The 23,132-nt window shown below is 45.1% G+C and overlaps 1 protein-coding gene across 1 annotated transcript in view; it reads right to left on the bottom strand.

Annotated features, from left to right (window-relative positions):
* SPOCK1 (SPARC (osteonectin), cwcv and kazal like domains proteoglycan 1) overlaps positions 1 to 23,132 on the bottom strand; it is a 294,180-nt gene that overhangs the window by 74,493 nt on the left and 196,555 nt on the right. Inside the window, exon 6 of the mRNA XM_039222852.1 lies at positions 12,680 to 12,794. Coding sequence (XP_039078783.1) covers positions 12,680 to 12,794 — 115 coding nt within the window. The remainder of the gene's footprint in view (positions 1 to 12,679; positions 12,795 to 23,132) is intronic.

The following is a 23,132-nucleotide window of genomic DNA, read 5'->3' as shown; positions in this document are numbered from 1 at the left end:
TCGGGGCGCCTGGGTGGCTTAGTCGATTGAGCGTCCGACTTTCGCTTAGGTCATGATCTCGCGGTTTGTGGGTTCTAGCCCCGCGTCGGGCTCTGTGCTGACTGCCAGCTCGGAGCCTGGAGCCCGTTTCAGAGTCTGTGACTCCCTCTCTCTCTGACCCTCCCCTGCTCACGCTGTCTCTCTCTCTCTCTCCTAGAAATAAATAAAACATTAAAAAAAGAAAGAAAGAAAGTAAAAGCTTTCTCAGAAACCTCCTGAAGGCTTCACTTGTGTCTAATTTGGCAGCACTGACTCAAAGGGTCGCACCCTTAACTGAGGAGAGACTGGGAAATTAGGAACACTGCTGGACACACTCACCTTCAAAGAAAGCCAGAACCAAGTATGGCAAAGACAGCTAACAGTGTTGGCAAGACTGATTCTAGAACCCCAAAGTCTCAGAAAGGCAGTGTGTTAACAAACTGCACAAAGAGGAGATTAAGTTATTCACGTGCATAGGGTGGTACTCGTATATGAAATACCTAATGTAAGAATGAAAACTGATATTCATTGAGCACCTATGAGAACCAGCTGCTTTCATACTTATCTCCTTGAATGGACTTTGTTCTCATAATGACCTATGCAAATAGCCCATATTCACTTTGTTTTTGCAGAGGAGGAAAGGGAGACTTAGAAAAAATAAGCAGTCTGCCCAAAGCCTGCTAGAAGTCCTGGGGCTGGACTTCATCTCACAACTGCCTGCATCCACAATCCATGCTTCCTCTAGCACACAACAAGCGTACAACTTGCCTTTCAGTGAATTCTATCATTTGTACCTGATAGGCAAATAGTGGTGCAGAGTTAAGTATTAATAAGTTTGCATCCAAACTTGTAGATACATAGTTCAAGACTCATTGGGAGGTCTGATGGAGAGCAGCCTTCTACAAGAAAGGGAAGGCAGTAGGTATTCTAGGGACTGGGACTGTGACCTTTCCCTTACCTGCTGCTCACGGGCAAAGAGGCAACACACCAAGACTCCTGAAGACAAAGTATTCAGCTGTGGTTATCACAGAAAGACACTGGGGAAAATGACCCAGAGATCTCAGACGCCAACCTAAATCAGAAGCCTTAGAGTAAACCAAGAAGTAGGTCTGTCTCGATTTAACCTGAATATTTATTTATTTAAATACTGCTCTAATTAAATGTGTAACAGAGCTCTTACAAACTTATATTTATACTTAGTTGTGTTCATTCATTCCAAAGACCCTAGGCTAGGGATATAATGAAAAATAAATTAGATAAAGTCCCGGCTTTCAAGTCATAATCTAGTGCTTATACAACACCAGTATATCAATGGTTCAAAAATGTAACAGGATGCCCATATTTTTAAGTTAGTTTCCGTGTCTCAACTACCTAAGAAGTCTAGCCCTGCTAACCACTGTGACTAAAATAGCAGTGGGTCAGGATGACAAAGTACTCGGAAAGAAATAAAAACCTTTGGAGTAGCAGACTTATAAACCCAAATCCATAAAAAGATAGAAAACATCCCAGCTGTAGACAATTGTCACATTGGGACATAAGTGAGTTCCACATGAAGATACATGAACAACGTATTATTGATGTATTTGATATTAAGAGTTGTTATTCCACTTAGGGGAGAGACAGCACAGGACCTGGGCACAGAATAGGCGTTTAATAAATGGTAGATGGGTGACTAACAGGTGGATGGACAGACGAAGGGATAGACAGATAGACAAAAAAGATAGATGAACACAATGGATGGATGAAGACACATTATCACTACCTCCAAACTCAATCACTGCCCTCAATTTTAGAAAACAAAACAAAACAAAACAGATTAGCTGTCAGAGTAGCACCTTAAGGTGTAAATTTTAATTTTAAATAGGGCTTAGAGGCCTCCGAGAGCAAGCTATGCGAAGTCACACAGCAGTGTTATTTTAGTTCACTACGTTTTCCTGAACCAGAGCTTCCTACTAGTTACACAGGTAATCAGTATTTAGCCCAGCTATTTCACAACATAGAGATATATATAGTTCTTGTACCAGAAGTTCTCAATCCAAATGAGAACTTTTGCTAGCTCCAGATACTCCCTCCTTTGCCTAGAAATGTCCTCCGTGTCCTCATGAGAGCCTGAGGCAAGTATGAACAGAATGTTCTATTCCAAAAGATACTACACTTCCATCATCCAGGCAAAAATGTTTGCTTCCAGAGACACCCTGAGCCCTTTTCCTAAGACAGGGAGGCAGGACACAGGGAGAGAGAAGACTTGCCTGAGCCTGGGTTGGATGATGCCGTCTTTTCCCAATCCAGAGGAGCCAGCAACACACACAAGTTAAGTTCCAGCCTGAGGCCAAGCCCCAGAATGACTGACTCAAGGAAGGCCACAGACTGGCAGCCTGGAATCACCGAGCCTGCCTCTTGGCCTGGGGACATAATTCACTTAATGATACCCAATTTTTTCAAGTACATGAAAGTGCTTTGAAAATTTTACTAGTCTACACATTCCATCAATTCATTCATTCTGCAATGATGGAAGATGGCCTATGCACTGTGCCCAGCATAGTGAACAGTCTGTAGGGAAGGCTGGGGTGTAAGTCCCAAGTGGAAAGGACAGACTGACGGGTACAGAATCACAAACAGGAGCCTGCCAGGTGAAGGCAGCCCACAGCGGCCACCCTTTATACCTGGGGAGGTGGGGTAGGGGAGGGAGGCTCAAGAGAAGGGCAGATGCCAGGTCTTGGTACTTGGGGAAAGCCAGAAGTACCCCTCACTGTGAAGGAACTTAGCCACAGACTGGGATCAGGCCAGTGGAGCAAGGGGACCCGAAGTTGTCCCCCTAAAACTATAGTCCTAGAGCTCTGAGAAATCCCTGTGGATTACCCTGGTTTAGGACAGTGCCTCCTAAATCCTAAAATCTGGAGAGATGTATGGACAGGGATCCAGACCTCTTCAACCTCAGTAATGCCTCTCAGAGGAATAGTTCTATAGGATTAATAGCCTCATAAAATGACAGGATTTTTTTTTTTTTAACTTGGCTTAAAGTAATTTCTTGTAAGTCATTTTTTTAGAGTATTTCTTATCCCTGTGCATTGGTACACGATCCGAATTCCAATCAAATCTCCTCTCTGCACTAATCCTCTGGTCTTGACATCTACCTTCTAAATCTGTTTTCACAGCATCAGTATCCACTTCCCAGTGATTTGAGAAGGTGGGGCTATGCTCACATCCCTTGCTGGGGAGCGGGGACCCAGAAGACTCACTCACTTGTTAGCCTTGCCCCACCTGCCCATGTGACCTGCTGCTAAGAGCCTGGAGCATAGACAATGCATAGCCAGACCACAGAGGCAAAACAGACTGATGGCCTGTAGGCTGCTGTGGGAGGAAAGAGACCCTTGGAACTGCCTTCGTAAGAGGCCCAGGCACGTAAGTAACAGGGAGTCTGCATTGGTTCCTGACACTGACCCTTCTACACAAAAAAACTTAGTATGAGGGACTTGCCCCAACACAACCTGCATCACTGGAACATCCAAAAGCAGGAATCCTCACATCCAAGGACTCCCGGTCATCCTCCCCACCTTCGATCCAGTCCTGCACTTCCCGGAAGTTCACCTAAGTGGCTCTGAAGTTCTCTCTCCCTGGAGCACATCGGAGGACTTGAAATCATGAGAATTGCCCCAGAATCTTTGTTGTGTAAGCAGGCTACTCTCCTGCCACAGAGCTCCTTCTTGTCCAGCAGGAGGGCCCCTCGGGGCTACTGCCATGGGGTTAGGAGAGGAACACATGCTTTCACCCTCACGTCACCACCAGGATTTCTATCTCTCGCCTCCCTGTCTCCTTAGACTGAAGAGATGGGGCCAGTTGTTTTGTTTATTTTCCTGCCCTCCCAACCGATGTGAATATCTGGTACTGCATATGCAACCAACTGCTTATTCTGCACTTTATCCAGCATCGCTCAACATCATGCAGGTTAAATCATCAAAGTGACATTCTTGCTTCCTCCACGTCTAATTGCCACTATTAGTTTTGCAACAGAGAATCACCATCATCGTAAGATAATAATGAGGAGGAGGACAAAACAGCTGTAGGTTTTGAATTCTACTTCTATAGTTGAAATTGAGCTCATGCCATTCTCGCCACACCTGTTAGGGCCGTGGCCCACTTCCCCCTGCTCCCCACAGGGCCAAGGCTCCTGTCACGTCTCTCAGATCTAGGAAGGAAACAGCCCACCCACATTTTCAAAAGCATCTGGCTTTGTGAAGTGGCGGCCACTTGCTTTCTTCCGATTATAATTTCAATTTATTTATTTTTTTATTGTAATGCTGCCTTTTCTTTTCGATAGATAGCAGGGCAATTGAAAAACGGTCGACTTCAGGACAGATTACAAATGAATTTTTATCTTTAAGGAGCATGGGCGGAAGCTCGCAGCTATCAGAAGAGCTTAATCGGTGGTGAGCGATGAGTCCACGCCAGTGTTTTGATAAACTTGAGAGTGCTAAGCATGCTTGCAGAAAGCAAGAGGAGGAAGCGAGCAAGGATGTTAATTCTCTCACCTTGAAAAAAGCCCATCAGACAGCGCTGGGCTCTGGGGGAAGGAGGGCATGCTCTGAGCGCAGAAAACAAGGCAAGGGGTAGTTTTAAAGGTGTGGCTTTACGTGTGCGTGTTTATTTTTCTTTTTCCAAAGGAAGCCTGCCCTTTCAGTGTACATTCGATTTAGGTTAAGAACACAGTCTGATGTGAGTGTGAGAGAACAAAGTTCTAAAAAAGCCTTCAAATCCCTGCTCTGACATTTATTAGCCATGTGGCCTTGGGCAAGGTACTAAATGTCCCAGATCTGAAACGTTCTCACCAGCAACAGAGATGACATTATTTGGCTAGAAGAATTAAATGTATAAGCCCAGGACACACATTAAGCACCTTATACAGATTATCTCTTGTCTTCATAAATCATTTTGTTGCTATTTTAAACACTATAAACTATGGTACATCTATATAAAGGGCAACTCTTAAAAAGAATGAGGTAGAGACATTCAACCTTGGACAAATGGCTATGGAGAATCCAGACAAAATACGCTCATGGCACTTCCATTCTAGCTGAGCGACACAAGACAATACATGAAAGAGGCCAATCTAATATGGCAGACGGTGATAAATGGTACAGAGGGAAACAAAGGAGGAAAGCGGGATAAGAACTTCCAGGGGGTTCCTGAGACTTGGAGGAAGTCTGTGTAGAGACTTGAAGAGGTGACCAATGGCGCGAGCTGTGGTGGTGTCTGGAAAGATGGGCCAGGCAGTGCAAAGCCCCGAGGCAGGAGCACCAGGGGCTCACATGGGGGCCCCCATGGACGCCTGCGTACCTGGAGCCCAGCAAGCAGAGGGTGGAGCAGCAGAAGACATGCACAGAGACAGAGCAGGGATGCGATCACACTGGGCCTTGCAGGTCACTGAAAGGATGTTAGCTCTTCCTCTGAACAAAGAAGGGAAGTCACTGGAGTGTCTTGAACAGGGGATTACGCAATTTGACTTACATTGTACAGAACTGGTTTAACTTGAACATTCAAAAGAGAATGCAGGGGCCCAGAGATCAATTAGTGAGCTCTTAAAATAAAAGATGAGGATGTCTTAAACCACTGGGATAGTGGCAGTGGAGGTAATAAGCAGCAGATATACTTGGAAATGTTAGAGCGCAGAATCAACAGGGTTATAGGATGTGAGACAAAGAGGATTTTCTTTACCAGCAAATCAAAATACGGAGGCACCATTTACGATGATAAATAACTGCAGGAGGAAGGAGCAGACTTGGGGCAAAGATCTGGGGTTTGATTATGGACATTAAGCTTGATATGCCCATGGGCATCAAATGGAAATGCTGAGCAGTCATTATATATTCAAATCTGGAGTTCAAGGATGTCAAGGAAGTTCAAAGATGAAGGGGAGAAGACAGACCTCCTCACCACACATCTGTGGGTACTTAGATGAAGACATATCTATGATACAAAAAAAATGGCAGTGTACAAAATATTACGGAGAATATAATCCCGATTTGGGATGAGTAAAGTTTAAAAAGTATGTTAAAAAAAAGTATATGTGTATTAAAACTAATGAGCCCAGGCAACAAAAATCTAACCGGAGAGAAATCTGAGACACTCTTGCCATAACCTTTAAAGAAGAATATGCATTAATTTATAAACTAAACAAATAAGGGAAGAGAAGAGTACTGTTTGCGTGAACTTTCAAAGCCATTAATTTCCAGCACAGACCCTTCTCTGGACTCCAGCTAGGACAGTGCCACCTTCTGCCTCAGTTTACCCTTCTCTCTCTTTGTATCTTTGGCTCTCTCCAACCAGGTGCTGCCCAGTAGGCTTGCAAGTGACCAGGAGACCCTCTATTTTTTTTTTTTTTTTTTTTTTTTGCAGAGCTGGACTCACAGAAAAGGAAGAACCTGACTTTAGAGCCAAAGTCAGCAGTTACTCAATACTCCAAGAGCCCCGACGAGAGAGTTTTTCTCCTTTGCAGTTGCCAATTTAATTCTGAAGCTGTTCCTTTTAAGGTCATGGCATTTAGAATAACAAGGCCCTAAAAATTAAATGTTGCTTTACATGTTTAATTTCTGGTTATGGTGGTGTAGCACTGAGTAAGAGGTGACAGAAGCTGAATGGGGATGGAAAGGTTAACACAAACTGCTTTTAAATCACAAGTTTGCAAGCCCGGAGCCTTCGCCCTGTTACACAATAGGCATTAAAGAAAAATGTTCTTTCCTGGACACAAAGATAAACCTCCATTTTGCTGGGAGCCTCTGCAGCAGGAGGATTCCTTTAGGATTTTTCCACTGACATTACAGCCAGGAAGAACTCTTTATCCTGTCTCTTTGGCACCACCTCCTGTTCACGTTTAAATACTTTCCCCCAACCCCACTTGTGATAAGTAATGGAATTAGACAACCGTCTGACAACCCAGGACTTTCTTTCCCAGAATCTAGCCCTCAGGTTGAAATCACCACTTGAGAAAAGAAAATCACGGTGGACTATTTTTCTACTGTTTCAAATAGCTCAGCTGCAGGGAAGTTGTTATTTCCTCTTTACCACGCACACCCTGCCTGAAAGACCCGTGGCACCCTTTCCTTCCCGGCCTGGAACACTCGAGCACCTGCCCCCACCGCGCCCAGCCCCTACCTCCCAGCACCTGTAAGGCCAGGAAGGGATGAGTTTCCTAACCTTCTCCGAAACCTCCCCTTGCCTGCTGACCCATATATTGCTTCCCTGACAGGTAACATGTGCCAAAAGAAGCAAAGAAGGAACTCTGCTCAGAGAGAGGGATGTTCTTTCTACTTCCTCCTCCGGGGACAGAGGAGGAGAGAAGTGGGAGAGATTCTGTGAAATGCCTTCAAAGCATTACTGCTTGTGGAGAGCACAGTGACATTCTCTGCTTGATGGCTGACACTTTGAGATGTGGGCAAGTGGGGTCAGATCCTGGAGAAATTAAATCAAATGCCCACCAAACTCAGCTACAGAGCCTCCACCCTCTTCCGAGAGAAGACTCCTGTGACAGTGACCTAAGGGTGTACACGTGGCAGGACAAAGGCAAGAGTCAAGAGGTTCAGGCTCTGAGATAGCCCCGTCCCTACACACTTTCTGCCCTCAGGCAAGTTTCTTTCTCTCATTAGGCCTCAAAGCTCCTCTTCTGGTAAATGGGACCAGCCCAAGGATCACTCACGGTTGGTCAAAGTCTTTCCCTACAGATGCAATGCAATGTGGTAAAGCATAAAAACGGAGTCACTCTGGTAGAGGTCTGAGGCCACCTTCCTTAGGCCTTCTCCTGGTCCTCATGGGAAACCTGAGGCACCATCAAGAACTCAAGGGATCCCTCAACGGAGTATGGAAGAACGTAAGCATGATCTTTTCCTGATGTTATACCCTACAACTGCAAAATTTTCACCTCAGCAAGCAAAGAGCCTCAAATCCCTCCTTCAGATGGACAAAGGTTGCCAAGCCCAGGTCAGGGCAGTGTGTTTTGTTTCTGTGAGAAAAGGGATCAGAGGCAGAGTGGGGACAGGCTCAGGCTAGGAAGAGGAGAAACGGTGGCTTGGCTTATAAGGTATCTGAAAGACTTAACAGTAAGAGACCTCTACTCTCCCCTTAGATTTTCAACCACTGTAAAGAAATCAAGAAACAAGTACCTCACCTTCTTTATACCCTTCAACCCTTAGAGTTGAAGAAAAAGCAGCAGAAATAACCCTAGAGTTAGAGTTAACACCAGATATAAGAACTGATTTCCTAACTGGGTTAGGTGTTGGGTACTAGAAAATACCAAGAGAAATTCAAATCTTTTCTGGAAGACTCCTAGAAAAAGCACAGAAATCCAGGCTTAACACAATATTTCAGTTTCATCTCCCTCTCTGTAATTTTTTTCTTTTCTTTTTTTGGGGGGACAATCATTTCTCTATAATCTAGGAGCTGGACTGGCATCACAGAGAGGATGGATTTTAAAAAGCTATTTATTAAGTAACTCATCCAAGGTCACAAGGTCATTGAGAGATGTGAGAGGCAATATTCAGTGATATTCAAGGATGACTCCACCCTCTACAATGTCTTCAAGGACCACATCAAGGACAGATGCCAGGAAAAAATCAAGAGAACAAATAACCACTTGGCTTTGCCTTCCTAGAAATGCTCTTAAAATTTAAAGCTGAGACAATAGAGTTCTGATTTGCAAGAAGGGGGTATGTTGTAATTCAAAAGACGAAAGGCTGAAAGAAACAGAGTGCTGTGAGATTTGCAAGAGAAGGTGTTAGATTCTGTCCTCACATACCTTCAACACTCACACCCAGTAGTGATCCAAGTTGCGGCTACAAAAAGCAACATTTCTGAAAGGAGAAGGGTAAGTGGAGGCAGGTGACCCCCCAGGGAAAGGTTCTGCTCAACCTTCTCCCTGTCTCCAACCTAACTCTGGGTTGCAGGCAGGGAAGAGGCACTTGTGAAACCACAGACAGGTAAAAAGCTCCCAGCAACAAAGAGGATCTGGGATCTCCTACCACCTGGAAATCCAATCTGGGGCAAGCCTCATGAGAAGATCCTCTGCGTAAAATAGAAATGGCTGCCAAGCAGATCCAAGGACAGAGGGCTTGATATAGCAACCTCATCAATCTCTCTTGACACTCAAAGGTTATGGAAGTCCATCTTCAAGTGTTCTGTGGTCCTGAAGGGGGCCAGAGAGGGGCTGCGGGAGCACAGGTAAGTCCAGAAGAGCAGGACACAAAAGAAAGAGCACTCCATATGACCTAATGGTCATGGTAAGCATAGGCCCTATCGGGATCGCAAACATCTTTCTTTGGGTGTAAGGAACGTGCATGTGGCTGGCCACCTAACTGAAGATGGTGACACCTCTATGCACGTGGATGCCAGAGAAAGACAGATGATACCAGGAGCCACTTCCCTGCAACAGAGCAGCACTTAGGCCCCCACCCAACCCCAATTTCTTGCAATTTAGATACAACTCAGAATTAACAGAATTTATCTACAAGTGACTACGTTACTGTTTTTATTACCACACAGAAGCAAAGTTCAAAAGATAGATAAGATTGAAGATAAAATGTTATCAGCAACAACCATAATTGCCACACTTTTAACACACCAGCATTTGCGAGTCTACAAAATGTCATTTCTGCAATAGGTCCAGAAACAAGACTGCTCCTGACGCGGTGCAGAGTCCCAGTGTGTCTCAGGAAGGCAGAGGCTGCCACTCTCACTGCCTGCAGCTTCTGGGGGGCCAGTGCCCTTCCTTTCACCTCTGATCTCCCCTTTTTGTCCTCTCCCTCCCCTTCATTCCACCTGCCACAACCTCAGCTTTTAAGAACCTCATGGAAAGAAATGTCAAATCAAAGGAAAAGGTTGGTTTTCCCTTGGCTTTGTCCAGGTAAAGTGTTATTAATTTAAATGTTTCAATATATATAATGACCCTGGGGCCTTATCAATGCCTTCCCTAACCATAATATGTCCTTATCTTCCAGGCGAACACTGATCACATCTGCATTAAACAGTTAGGCATTATACGCTGATAAGGGATTATACTCTCCTCCATGAGGATGTTATTGGATATGTAATAAGTTAACTACAGCCATTCAGTCTTATCAGCAGGTAGTTTCTGTTTCCCTTTCGTGCTTACATAAAAACTCTGCACTAAGTCACAGCCCAGAAAGTGGGTCTTAAACCAAAAAGGACAGTCTCAAAGCCTCACAGAAAGAACTGGACCATGTTTGATCAATACTTCAAGTAACAGACTCATCATTGCACTTCCAAGGTGGTATTTCTTGGACAATTGCAAGATGATAGGAGAGACAGTATGGAGTTTGGGGGTCTCTCCAGTACAGAGGCAGATGACTTCATAAAAGCAAATTGCTGACCCAAAAGCCAGTGGAACAAAAAATAATTATACAGGACTACAAGAACTGATGAAGGAAATATAATTGTGATTGCTTTGGGATAGTGTTGGCATCCCTTCCTACTGTTGTCATTTCTGATAGGTATAGGAGGCCCCTTCTCATTCTTCCTGATTTATCTTTTACTATTAACCTGGTTGTTCATGCTATTTCAAACATTTTCAACAGAAAAAGTCTTAAATGGCTTCCTTGTTCTCACAGACCTTTCAGGATTCATGAACAATACTCTTTGCAGAGTCTCTTTATATTAATACTAATGTAGTTACTTGCAAAGGTGCACTAAGAATCTGTTCTAATCTTTACCAATACATAATCAAACAAATGGCATGGTACACGCAAGGCTGTACCTCGAGTGTCATACTTGAGAAGGAATCTCATTTAATCAGGTGTGACAAAGCTCATCATTAAGAAATAAGCCTTGGAGCGCCTGGCTGGCCCAGTCCGTGGAGCATACAACTCTTGATCTCAGGGTCAGGGGGTTCGGAGCCCCATGCTGGGCATAGTGCTTACTGAAAAAAATAGGAAAGAAAAGAAAGAGGTGTTGTATTTCATTTGGAGAGCCAGAAAGCCTTCCCAGAAAACCAGTCTGTTACCTCATCATGGCAAACCAGAAAGCCTGAGCAGATTTGGAGGCCCTTGAGGAGAGATGAATTCACCCCCTTGTACAGATACCACAGGCAAAATGGTGGAGGTGACTTGCTGGGCTTGGTTTCTTCGCCTCAGAATAGAAGAGTAAATAAAGGCAGTAAACAACGTCACTAGAATAACAGAGACTATTGTAACTTTAAGATTATTAAGACATCCCCACGCAGAAGTGAATTTTCTGGATCCTGCAGATGCTTCACACTGAAAGGTTTTAGGTTTTCTGGCTGCACTTCACAGGGATGCATGTCTATGAATGAACATTTCTCACCGCAGTTACATCAATGAATCAGGCTCAGACACAGTGACATCAGCTCTGTGGTAATCAAGAGGGATTTGCAGAGATTAGTGGTGACCACAGGGCTGGTTTACAAACTCCCTCCATATTCCAAGCCAAACCTTCCAGAGAGCCTCTTTTTTTAACTTTATTTATTTATTTTGAGAGGGAGGGAGAGAGAGAGAGCAGGGGAGGGGCAGAGAGAGAGGGAGGGAGGGAGAGAATCTCAAGCAGGCTCTGCACTGATAGTTCAGAGCCTGATGCGGGGCCTGAACTCACAAACCATGAGATCATGACCTGAGCTAAAATCAAGAGTTGGAGGCTTAACCAACTGAGCCACCCAGGTGCCCCCCAAAGAGACTCTTAACACAATATTCCTGTGGTCGCCAACGTGAACAAATGCACATTCGAACATCTTCACCTGTGTGCCCTGGAAAAGGCAATATGACCCACAAAGAGGGGAATGCATAAACACACACACCCTGATCATTCTCTCCTGTTACCACCAGAAGATGTTTTAGAAGGGGCATGTGTGTGCACGCGCACATGCACACACACACGCACACACATACATACACACACACATACATTAATTCACATAGAGACATGTGCCACACTTTTCATGCAACAGCAGCTACAAGGTAGAAAGCCCAGTTCCACAGAAGGCAAATGCAAACTTCCATCTTGGGTCTCATTAAGAAAGGCTCAAAACTGGGCCATGGCCATTGGGATGGCCTTACTTTCTCCATCACTGAAACACCCAAATAAGTCCAACCTTTCCTGTCCCTCTCAGCCGTAGAAGAGAAGCAGCTGCCCCATGGAGAGGTATTCTCCTTTCATGTGCCCCTCGGCCCATGTTGCATTCTAAGCAGAACATGTTAATAAAGAAATGACACTTGCAGGGAAAAGACTCTCCACTGCTGTGACGTCTCTACAGTTTCTGTTTTGAAATTTGGCCTTGAGAAGTTCAAAGGACTTAGAGATAAAGTTCAAGGAAGACCAAGATTCACCCCAGGGCAGACCCTGGTCTTAGAGGCTAAAAAGCCTGCTCTTCCCATGCCAGAGCCAATTCGACCTCTAAAAGAACCTAGTGTATATCCTGGTCTAATAGAATTATTTTCAAAGACTCTCAAGCTCTTCTTTTTCCTTTTAATGGTAGCTGAAGGCAGTTCAGTTCCAAGTCCCGACACAAGCTGTAGTACTTGCCAAGTCTGTCCCTTGCACCCTGCGTGGGCTCAAACAGCTGTATTAAATGCCAGGTTCCTGGCATAAGGGCAGAGCTGGGCCACTTCAACTTCCCTCTGGGGAAGCTCCTGTAATTCCCACTCACCATTCTTCTCCGTCTTGTGTCTTGGTGGCTCAGGCTCCGGGAGACATGGACAGGGCCCATCACAGAGGATGGTGAGGCTCTTGGCAGTAGAACAAGCATGGAACTCCAACTTACACTGCAAAAGAGAGACAGAACAGGCTTTAAGAATACAGCCAGGGGAGCCCGGGGGACTCAGTCGGTTAAGTTTCTCAGTCTTGAGATCAGCTCAGATCGGGATCTCATGGTTTGTGGGATCGAGCCCTGAGTCAGGCTCTGCGTTGACAGCAGAGAGTCTGCTTGGGGTTCTCTCTTTCTCTCTCCCTCTCTGTCTGCCCCCTCCTCCCTCTCTCTCTCTCTCTCTCTCTCTCTCTCTCAAAATAAATAAATAAACATTAAAAAAGAAAAAAAATGCAGCCAAGCAGACAACTACTTGCCTTCCCTAGGAAACCACCAATGCTTCTCCAACTAGTTAGGCACACAGGGAACAAAGACAGAGAACAAAGGTGTCCATCTCACGTAAAGGTTCGAACTGCAGGATTCTAAGTAAGAAATGGCCTTTTCTGTCTTTCCAAATGCAAGAATAATGTCCAAAATCGCTACAGAGTACTGTGGGGCTTACTTTAGTCAATGGTAAATGCAAATGTAATTGCTAACATAATAAAAGTACTCATCTGAAATGACATCTTGGAGTCTCAGGGGTCCACAGAGACTCACCTCCCCAGCAGAAGGCCACCTCCCCATGCTTCCTGACTCCTACCTAGGGTGCCTCTGCCCCAGTGCAGCACTCCTAGGCCCTCTCAGCTGCTCACATGCTCTTCCTGGGCCGGGGGGGGGGGGGGGGGGGCAGAGTAAGTATCTAGTGAGCACCTCTGCATGGTGTATGTGAGGCCCAGCCTCTTCCTGTCTGGAACAAGCGAGGAGTGAATGCTTTTGCTTCAACCATCCCAAACCTGAGCTAGTCTTTCCCCCAGAGGATGCCTGTGGTTGCCTCTAGCCTGGGACTGGGTGGAGGCACCCACTTAAATCTCAGGTTCAGTGTTGAAGCCAAAGGCCAAATCTCTTGTCAACCCTTGATCACCAACAGCAGTAATGTGGCCACTTTCTGCCAGTTTCACTCTTTCTGCCACTCTTATTCTCAAGTCTCAGCTGATCCAGGAGACAATCCAGAAAGGATTTTCTTTAGAGGTGCAAGAGAACACAACAATTAACAGCATCTTTAGTCTCCTGATATTACGGAAAAAGTAAGAGACCCAGAGATGTTAAGTAACATGTGCAAGTTCATGATACTCATAAAGGGTAGACTTAAAGCTGTGTCTGACTGCAGGGCTAGACGTTTGCTGGTCCCGCATCACTGTTTCTGCCACGGGGATGGGCTTCAGAGAGCAGACATGCTTTACTGTTACCCCATGGTGCTACCAGCCTGGATCTCAGTTGTCTGACAGTTCATTCCTTTTCCACCAATAAAATTCTCAGGATCAAGCCCTGTGTGTAATCAGCCTTCTGCAGAGGCCCATGGGCCTAGAACCATGTTTCCATCCGGTGGAGGCTCAAAGGAAGAGGAGACGGGCAAAATTTACTGAGCACCCACTTTGTGTATAATTCTTATCAGGGGCCATGGGGAATCTTTTAAAAGAAGGGAAAGAGGGAAAACACAAATGCATACTTCCGACAGGGCCAGTGGCCTTTGCAAAGCAGAGCACATGAGTTCAGAAGAACACAGGCTCATGGTGAGGGCCGAGCTATTCAGGTGCCATATGGATTAGAGACCTAGGGCAAGAGTACTTCAGACCTGGTCCTAAATGCACTGGAGTCACTTGGTGTAACTCTGTCACCCACACAGTGGCTGCCCGTGTGGGGGGAGAGAGAAACAGACAAGCCGACAGGGTGATGACTTCCTATCAATGCAACTTCCTTTCGTACCTATTTGTTAGGTGTCCAGTACATGCCCAGTGTGGTAGCAGCAGTGGTGGGGACAGTATGAAAGGGAGCCCTGGCCCAGCCCTCCAACCTCAATGGACTGAATGAGGAGATAAAAAAGGCCGCATCCTTCTAAAGCCATGTGGCCAGGCCTGTGAAGGGCGGCAGGAGTCGTGTGTACATAGGGATATGGCACAAAAAAAGACCCACAGGAGTAGGATGTGCCTGCGGATCGCCAGATGGGCAGAAGATAAGCCAAGAGGAAGGCAGGAAGGGGGCAGGTGGGCCACCCGTGTTAGAAGCTTCTCCAATAGTGTAGTCTGCGTGCACGTGCCCAGAGCTAGAGAGATGACTGTGGCCAGTCTACTGCCCCAGTGCTCTGGAATAATCCTGCTTAAGATGAGCAGTTCTCCAACTATTTTCTCAACAGAATTCCTAAAGCTCATTTGGGAGAAATAATACATTTGTGCATGAAAATGTATTTTATAAAGGCAAAAATTAATACATTTACTATTAAAGCCTTACCCTACTGTTACTATGATCACCTGTTTGTATCTGTGATACACTGTCATACTCTTCCCAAACATTCTCCAGTCACTGTGAAAGAGGAATCTATGCTTTGCTCATCGCCGCATGGGAAAATGGGCTTCCCCCCTCCCCTGGCCCCGGTGACATCAGTCCTGGCCGTGTGACTTGTTCTGCCAGTGAACTGTGAGTAGGCATGACAGGCCAGGTTCGAGTAGAGGTTTCAAGAACCACTTCCTGGTCTTATCACCCCTCTGATTCTTTCCTCTACCATGACAAGGACATGGGATAGATCAGGGCTGCTCCTCCCTCTGGCCTGGGGCGCAGAGGGCAGGGTCTGGAGCTGTACCTAACCCACAGCTAGCATGCAACATGAACAAGGAATTAACGTCTGCTCCTGTAACAAAGCCACTGATGTTTAGGGATCCTGTGTTACCATAACATCATTTAGCAAAAGGTAACAGCAGTGACTTCCTACTAGACCGTAATGTATTTACCAGCTAGAAAAGGTCTCAGTCACTGTCTTAGCCCTGGCACATAGTAGGTATTCAGTAAATAGCTGCTAAATGACAAAGGCAGAAGGTGGTGGTGCCCACCGTGCTGCTCTAAACCTGTCCTGGGGCCACCAGGAGTGGCCAATCTGCCCGTACAAGCAGTGCAGGGGCTGGGGCTTGGTATTCGGGCTCTTCACGATGAGGCATCCTTGACCCGCACCTGCTGCTTGGGTCCTCTCTGTGAGCTCCACACTCAGCACCCGGTCTTGTAGCCTCCCCACTGACCCCCATCTATCGCTGGAGTTGGAACCTTGTCCATCTGCTTCTCAGCTGCCCAGAACACTCATTCCCCTGGGTGGCCTGGCCTCACCTGAGAGCCCCTGTGGACTGTAATTCTAGTAACTCAGCTTCCTTGGCCAGTCCAAGGAACCCCCTTATGTACAGCCACTGCCACAATCTGTGGAGGCAGGCTGGCATCGACCCTGACCCAAGGGAGGTGCCACCAGAGAAAACAAGTTTTATCTGCACCAGTGAAAATCCATGTTTCAAGGGCACAAATCCGCTTTTTTATCTTCCAGGACAGTATGTGGCATTTAAATGAAGCTCAAAGGACCAGAACTCCATTTTTTATAAAGCTCAAAACATGCTATTTAGAGATACCTATAAATGTGTAACTACATATGAGGGGTAGGGTGGCAAATACCAAGACAGGGGTTACTTCTGGAGCAGATGCAGGAGAATGGCTTCAGATGGGAGCCCACAGAAACGCTGTGGAACAGAGAATGCTTTATTTCACAAGCTTAGAGGTGGATTCTGAGGCTTTTCTTTTGTTTCTGGGCTTAGCAACTTAGATAATTAAGACACACATGTTTGTGTATCAAGTTCGTGTATCAAACATCTCACCATAAAATATAAAACAAAGTTTCTATGCTTCTATCAAAGTGATGACCAAGCTCTACGCATACCTCTCACCTCCTGGGGGAAGTTGCTAAGTGGAGTAAGTAAGAGCATATGTGAGTACCTGCTGGTGAGGGGACAGGGCACCCAGCTCTGAACCTGAGTCCCAGAATGTCACTGGGCAGAGCATCCTCAAGGCACCTCATGCATGTCCCCTTCCCAGAATGCTTCACAAAGTCTAACCCAGGAGGTGACTCACCCAGTCTCTCACCCACCCTCCATCTCTCCCAGGTTTCTGCTGGGGAAGAACAATTACAGAAGCCAAAAGGGGGGTCACTACACCAGTTTTACTCATTGGGGCCAGAAAACACCCCATGTATAGAGCTTCCTGCTAGACTGAGCTGCACAACCTGACTGAGACCTTCACCCCAAGCAAAGGGTGAACTCCAACTCCTTCTCCCAACCCGCAGGAAACACATATCCAGGAAAGCCCTAGCCCTAGCTGGGAAAGCAAGCCTTGTGGATGCACAGGTGGAGAGAATGCACAGACCTGGCTGGGCTTTGCACAAGGGTGCCCTGGACTGTGCACACACACATCCCAGAAACCCAAGGCAGGTGTGCTAGTCCTTGAGGACAGGGCTGCCAAGGGAACAGGGCCAAGAGACAAAGAGTCAGCCCGTGTTACTTTTCCAATGCAGTGATCCTGCGAATATGTTCCTGACCCCAGAGACACTGGGCTCCCACCCACTGGGACAGAAGCAGCCTTCCTTGGGCAAGAGGAAGCAGGAGCAGAGCACCAGAGTGAAAATCCTCACAGAGAGACCTGAGGAGGGAGAGATAAAGTGTCTCCTAATGCCACAGAGACATCACTGCCTCCTTTCCCAAATGACAAGCTTTCAGGATCACCACATCTCCTTCTCTTATAGTGTGTTCAAAGCTGGAGTTACAGGGGCACCTGGGTGGCTCAATTGGTTAACTGTCCGGCTTCGGCCCAGGTCACGATCTCACAGTTCATGGGTTTGAGTCCCACGTCAGGCTCTGTGCTGACAGCTCAGAGCCTGGAGCCTGTTTCTGATTCTCTGTCTCCCTCTCTCTCTGACCCTCCCCTGCTCATGCTTTCTCTCTCTCTCTCTCAGAAATAAATAAAACATCAAAAAAAAAAAAAAAAAGCTGGAATTACAGACTGGCAAAATCATGGATGGTGACTTCTTTGCAGTAAGGACTTGCTCAGGTAGTATTTATCCACTTCCCCCACATCCACCCTGCAGGGGCCAGGGAAGCAGGCGGTCATCCGGGCTTGGCTACCTGTGTCAGAACAGTGTCTGCAGAGCTCCAAGTTAAAGAGAGACGATTGGGAGCCTACCTCTTAGAATCTGTGGCTTGGAGGTAGGTAAGCAAAAAAAATAAAATAATTAAAAAATTAAAAAACACATAAAGCAACAATTAAAAAAAACTTCAAATTGACATTCTTAGGAACTGATAAAGGGGCATCCATAAAAATATTTTTAAGAAAATATTGTGGGGAGAGAAGGGAAGGAAAAAGGTGTAAATGAATATTTCGGATTTAGAGTGGGGAGCCCGTCATTTACTCAAAGCTCCCAAAGAGCCAGGGCTGACGGCATACCCTCAAGATGTCGTCCACCCTAACAGAATAAAGACACACTGAATAAACAGAGAGACTCCTCACAAGGTCACTGTCGCCTGTGGTGGGGGAGCTCGTCCAGCCCTGGCGCATATCCAAAGTGAGTCTAAGCACAGATGAATCACCACTGCTCTGGCCCCCCCTTGCCCTCTCAAAGAGAAAAGTTTTCACATTGTATTGTGTATTATATCCCTCAGAAAAGACTTCTGGGAGTCTTAACCCCCAGAATCTTACAGGGTCTTTACGGAGATAATCAACTTAAAATGAGTTCAATAGTGTGCGTCCTAATCCAGTAGGTTTGGCATGCTTATAAGAAGGGGAAATCTGGACACAGAGACAGACACAACGAGAGGGCAGACAGAGGTGTGTAAGACAGCCATCTACAAGGAACGCCCGAGGCTACCAGAAGCTAAGGAAAGGCAGGAGACAGATGATGGCTCACAGCCTCAGAAGGAACGACACTTGCCCACACATTGGCTTCCAACTTCTACCTCCAGGGCTGTGAGACCGGAAACTTCTATTGTCTGAGCCACTCAGTTTGTGGTACTTTTGGTTAGTACAACCCTGGGAAATTTTTAAAAACAGAGAGCTTCTGAGGAATGGGAATGCCTTGTCTTAGGTTTATAAAGCACAGATTTTTGTGCCAAGATGACTCAGTTCTCCTGGAAAGAAAAAAAAACAACATGGAAAAGCAGCCTCAGGATGTTGGGCAAGTGGACATACAGAACTTGGCCTAATTATATCACCTGTGACTCATGGACAGTAAAGAGCAAGTATGAAAAATTCAAGACTTTATATTGATTTTATGATAACCTAGTTGAATAAATAATTAGCTATAACTCTAAAGGAGGAAAGCCTAGAAAATGGGCAATTAACAAATTTTCACCATTGTATGGGAGCCCACATTCATACAAACACAAATACAATTATAACTTCTTGAAGCATCTGCATCCCTTGACCTGCTAGAAAAAAAAATGCCTTCCCCAGTCATCACAGAAACAGAGAAGATTGAAGGAGCTGAAGATTTCACAAATGGGCAGAAATATTCAAAATGTTGACCTACTTAAAAATAAATGTGCTAGCAGATTTCCCAACCAATCTTTCCTTCCGTTTTGCATAACACACCAACACGTCAGAATGAGTGAACGTTACTGCAAATGGCCAGTAAATCTTTCTCTGGTGTGATTTGTAAAGCAAAACTAATAACCTCTCTCTGGTTCACTGCTCACACAGGTCTCCACTGAGCACATTTCTCCACCACACCACACTCTTTGCTTTGCTGTGCATGCTTTGGGTATTATTTTTAACATTTTATTTAAATTGCTTTCTCCACTCTATTTCATCAACCAATCATCTATTTTTAAACCAGACTGTTGACAGTTCACAGTTGACAATTTTGTTCACAGTTGATAAATTCTGATTTGTTTTTATTCCCCAAAAATCATGTCAAAGAAGGAGGAGGGAGATAATCTCATGGCGCTGTTGGCTTTAATAACTGGGCAGGAGTTGAGTGGCTGCTGACTACACAGTATCCCTTGGCAGATGAAAGAACAGCTGTCCGTCTTTGTCCAGGGCTACAGCATCCCTGTGGTCATCTGGAAGGAGTGGTGAAGAGAAACAAAAGAGGGGTCTTTGGGCTCATTCTGAGCTTTATCAAACATACATTCATGTATGTGTTCCTTCTGGCATCCAATACATATTTATTGAGCACGTACTATATAGTCCAGGCCCTGTACTAACAAGACAAAAACTGTTTCCGTCAGCAGGGTAGGTGCTGATAAGGACTGCAAAGAAACAAAGGAGAATAAGAGAGAATAATGGGGAAGGAATGGTCTATTACATGGGGTGATCAGGAAACTGGCAAGATGACATCTGAGCAGAGAAAAGAATAAAGGGACCCATGCAGCCCTCCAAGGGAAGGGAGGGGGACTCCAGGCAAAGGTCCCGAGGTGGAAGATGCTGAGTGCGCCTGAGAGTCATCAGGGAAGTCAGTGCGGCTGTAGAGGAAGAAGCAAGGAGGAGGATGGATGGATGAAAGGAAGCCTGTGTGTGACTCAGAGCTCGGTCTTGGGCTCTCTCCCTCCCCGGCCCTCACACAGACACACACATTACTCTGAGTTAAGAGTTCCAAAGAAGGTAGAACCCTACACCTCAAAACCAAGTTACTAAAAATGTAGAAAATGAAAAGCTCACCTTTACAGAGAAATGCCAGCTAAATAAATTGAGAAGGAATGCTAGAATTAGAAAATCATTTGGCAACTCCCTGTGTAATAACTAAGCCAGGAAAGGATCATTTGGTGTTTATTACAAATAGTGGGTAAAAGTACTTGGGGAATAGGACAGCCAAAGAGTCTCAAAGTACCAGCCACAGAACAAACACCTCACTATTAACCAAGGAAAATGTACATTTTCGATAAAAAGACATGGCAGGCACCCCTAATGCAGGGACCTAGGGGACCATTCAGCATCACTAACAGAGGGACTGGCTGGCACACAATTCCTTATGTGCCTTCTGCAAAAGGAAAGACTATACAATAGTGCCTGTGAGGCACTGGTGCCAAAAATGCTTAACGTCAATCTATTTGTTAGAAAACAAGTCCAAAATTGAAGATGTTTTAGGGGCGCCTGGGTGGCTCAGTAGGTTAAGCATCTGACTTCAGCTCAGGACATGAACACATGGTTCAAGGGTTCGAGCTCCGCATTGGGCTCTATGCTGACAGCTCAGAGCCTGGAACCTGCTTCGGATTCTGGGTCTCCCTCTCTCTCTGCCCCTCCCCCACTCATGTGCTCTTTCTATCTCTCAAAAATAAATGAATGTTAAAAAATTTAAAAAAAACAACAGAAAACCCTGAGGCAAGTGGGTCACTCTTCCAGATTAGAGGAAATTAAATAGATGGAACAAGTGCATTGGGTGAGGCCTGACTGGATCTTGAAAAATCAGAGTTACAAAAAGCTATAAAAGACATTCTGGGAAAGTCTTCTGTGGTTTTAACAAGGACTGCATTTTACATGACATTACTGGATTATTGTCCTCGTAGGTATAGTAATACCTACTAAAGTGGTCATATAGGAGAATGTCTGTTTCTTTGGAGGTGAAGTATGTTAGCATCTGTATTTGTTTTTAAATGGTTCAGAGGAAATGCGTGTATGTTACACAGAAAGTACAATTTTGGAAGACGTTAGCAACTGCCCAATCTCAATGATGGGTATACAGGTATTCAATTGCACTGTTGTTTTTATTTCTTCCATACATTAATACTCACCAAACTAGTATCTCCACATCCTCACCAATACTTGTCATTTTTTGTCTTTTTGAGTTTACCTATTCTGACCAGTGTGAGGTTGTGGTTTTGATTTGTGTTTCCCTGATGATGAGTGATGTTGAGCACTTTTTATGTGTCTGTTGGCCAAAAGGACATCTTCTCTGGAAAAAATGTCTACTCTAGTCCTCTACCCATTTTGTAACTGAACTGTTTTTTGGTTTTGTGTTGTACGAGTTCTTTATATATTTTGGATACTAACCCTTAATTGGATATATCATTTGCAAATATCTTCTCCCAACAGTGGATTGCCATGTTGTTTTGCTAATGGTTTCCCTTGTTGTACAAAAGCTTTGTATTTCACTGCAGTCCCCAAAGTTTCATTTTGTTATCATTTTCCTCGCCTCAGGAGACATATCTAGATGTTGGTGGGGGTGAAAACTTGGTACAGCCACTGTGGAGTTTCCTGAAAAATTATAGAATTACCATGTGATGCAATAAATCCACTATTGAGTATTTACCCAAGGAGATCACTAATTTGAAGATATAAGCATTCCTATGTGTATTACAGTATTTATAAAAGCCAAGATATGAAAGCAATCCAAGTGTTCAACAGATGAATGGATAAAGAAGATGTTTTATATATATATATACACATATACATATATGAATACTTACACACATGCACACAAACACAATGTAATAGTATTCAGCCATAAAAAAGAATGAGATCTTGCCATTTGCAACAACATGTATGGACCTAGAGGGTTTAATACTAAAGTGAAACAAGTCAGGCAGAGAAAGACAAATACTGCATAATTTCACTCATATGTGGAATTTAAGAAACAAAATGAGCAAACAATGGAAAAGAAGAGAGAAAAGAAAGAGATTCTTAAATGCAGAGAGCTGGTAGTTACCAGGGGAAGGTCATGGGGGATGGGTAAAGTAGGTGAAGGGGATTAAGAGTATACTTGTCATGGGAAGCCTGGGTACCTTGTCTGTTAAGCATCTGACTCTTGATTTCAGCTCAGGTCATGATCTCACCGTTCATGAGATCGAGCCCCATGTCGGGCTCTGTGTGGAAAGTGCAAGCCTGCTTGGGATTCTCTCTCTCCCGCTCTCTGCCCCTCCCCTGGTCATGCTCTGTTTATCTCAAAAGAAATAAATAAACAAAAAAAGAAGAGTACACTGGTCATGATGAGCACTGAGTAATATAGAGAGTTACTGAATCATATTGGACACCTGAAATTAATAATAACACTGTATGCCAAGTATACTTCAATTAAAAAAACAGAAAGATTATGAAACCAATAGCTAGAGAAAAATAAACGTAACTTGCTTTGCCCGGTGGTGCTAGGGGTTCTTGCGAAAACCAGTCCTATTTGCTCCCCTGGACTGTTCCCCCTTACAGTGTGTGGGCAGTTCTACTGCAATGACTTGTCCTCCTGTGCTTCCCCACCAGGGGGCGAGCTCTTTGAGGGCTGTGAGGATCCTGTTTCCCACTGTCTGTAGGACCTGGCCTGGAATTAGAAAGAGCAGGCCTTCACCAAAGATTGGTTAGATCAATGACGAAGGTATTTCTGGAGCACAAATTCCCTTCAGTGACGTAAGCAAGCACTACTGAACCACAAAGGCTACACACAGGTGCACTGGAATGCGGCATTTTAAGATCCGGCCAAGACTCTCTTTTGTGTTGCACATGGGAAACTGAGGCTGGGGAAAGACACACATCTTGTCTT

The sequence above is a fragment of the Hyaena hyaena genome, unplaced genomic scaffold, assembly GCF_003009895.1.
Source record: "Hyaena hyaena isolate Hyena2069 unplaced genomic scaffold, ASM300989v1 scaffold_1208, whole genome shotgun sequence".
NCBI classification, from domain to species: Eukaryota; Metazoa; Chordata; class Mammalia; order Carnivora; family Hyaenidae; genus Hyaena; species Hyaena hyaena.
The sequence above is the reverse complement of the archived record's forward strand: the minus strand, read 5'-3'. Positions and strand labels throughout refer to the sequence as shown.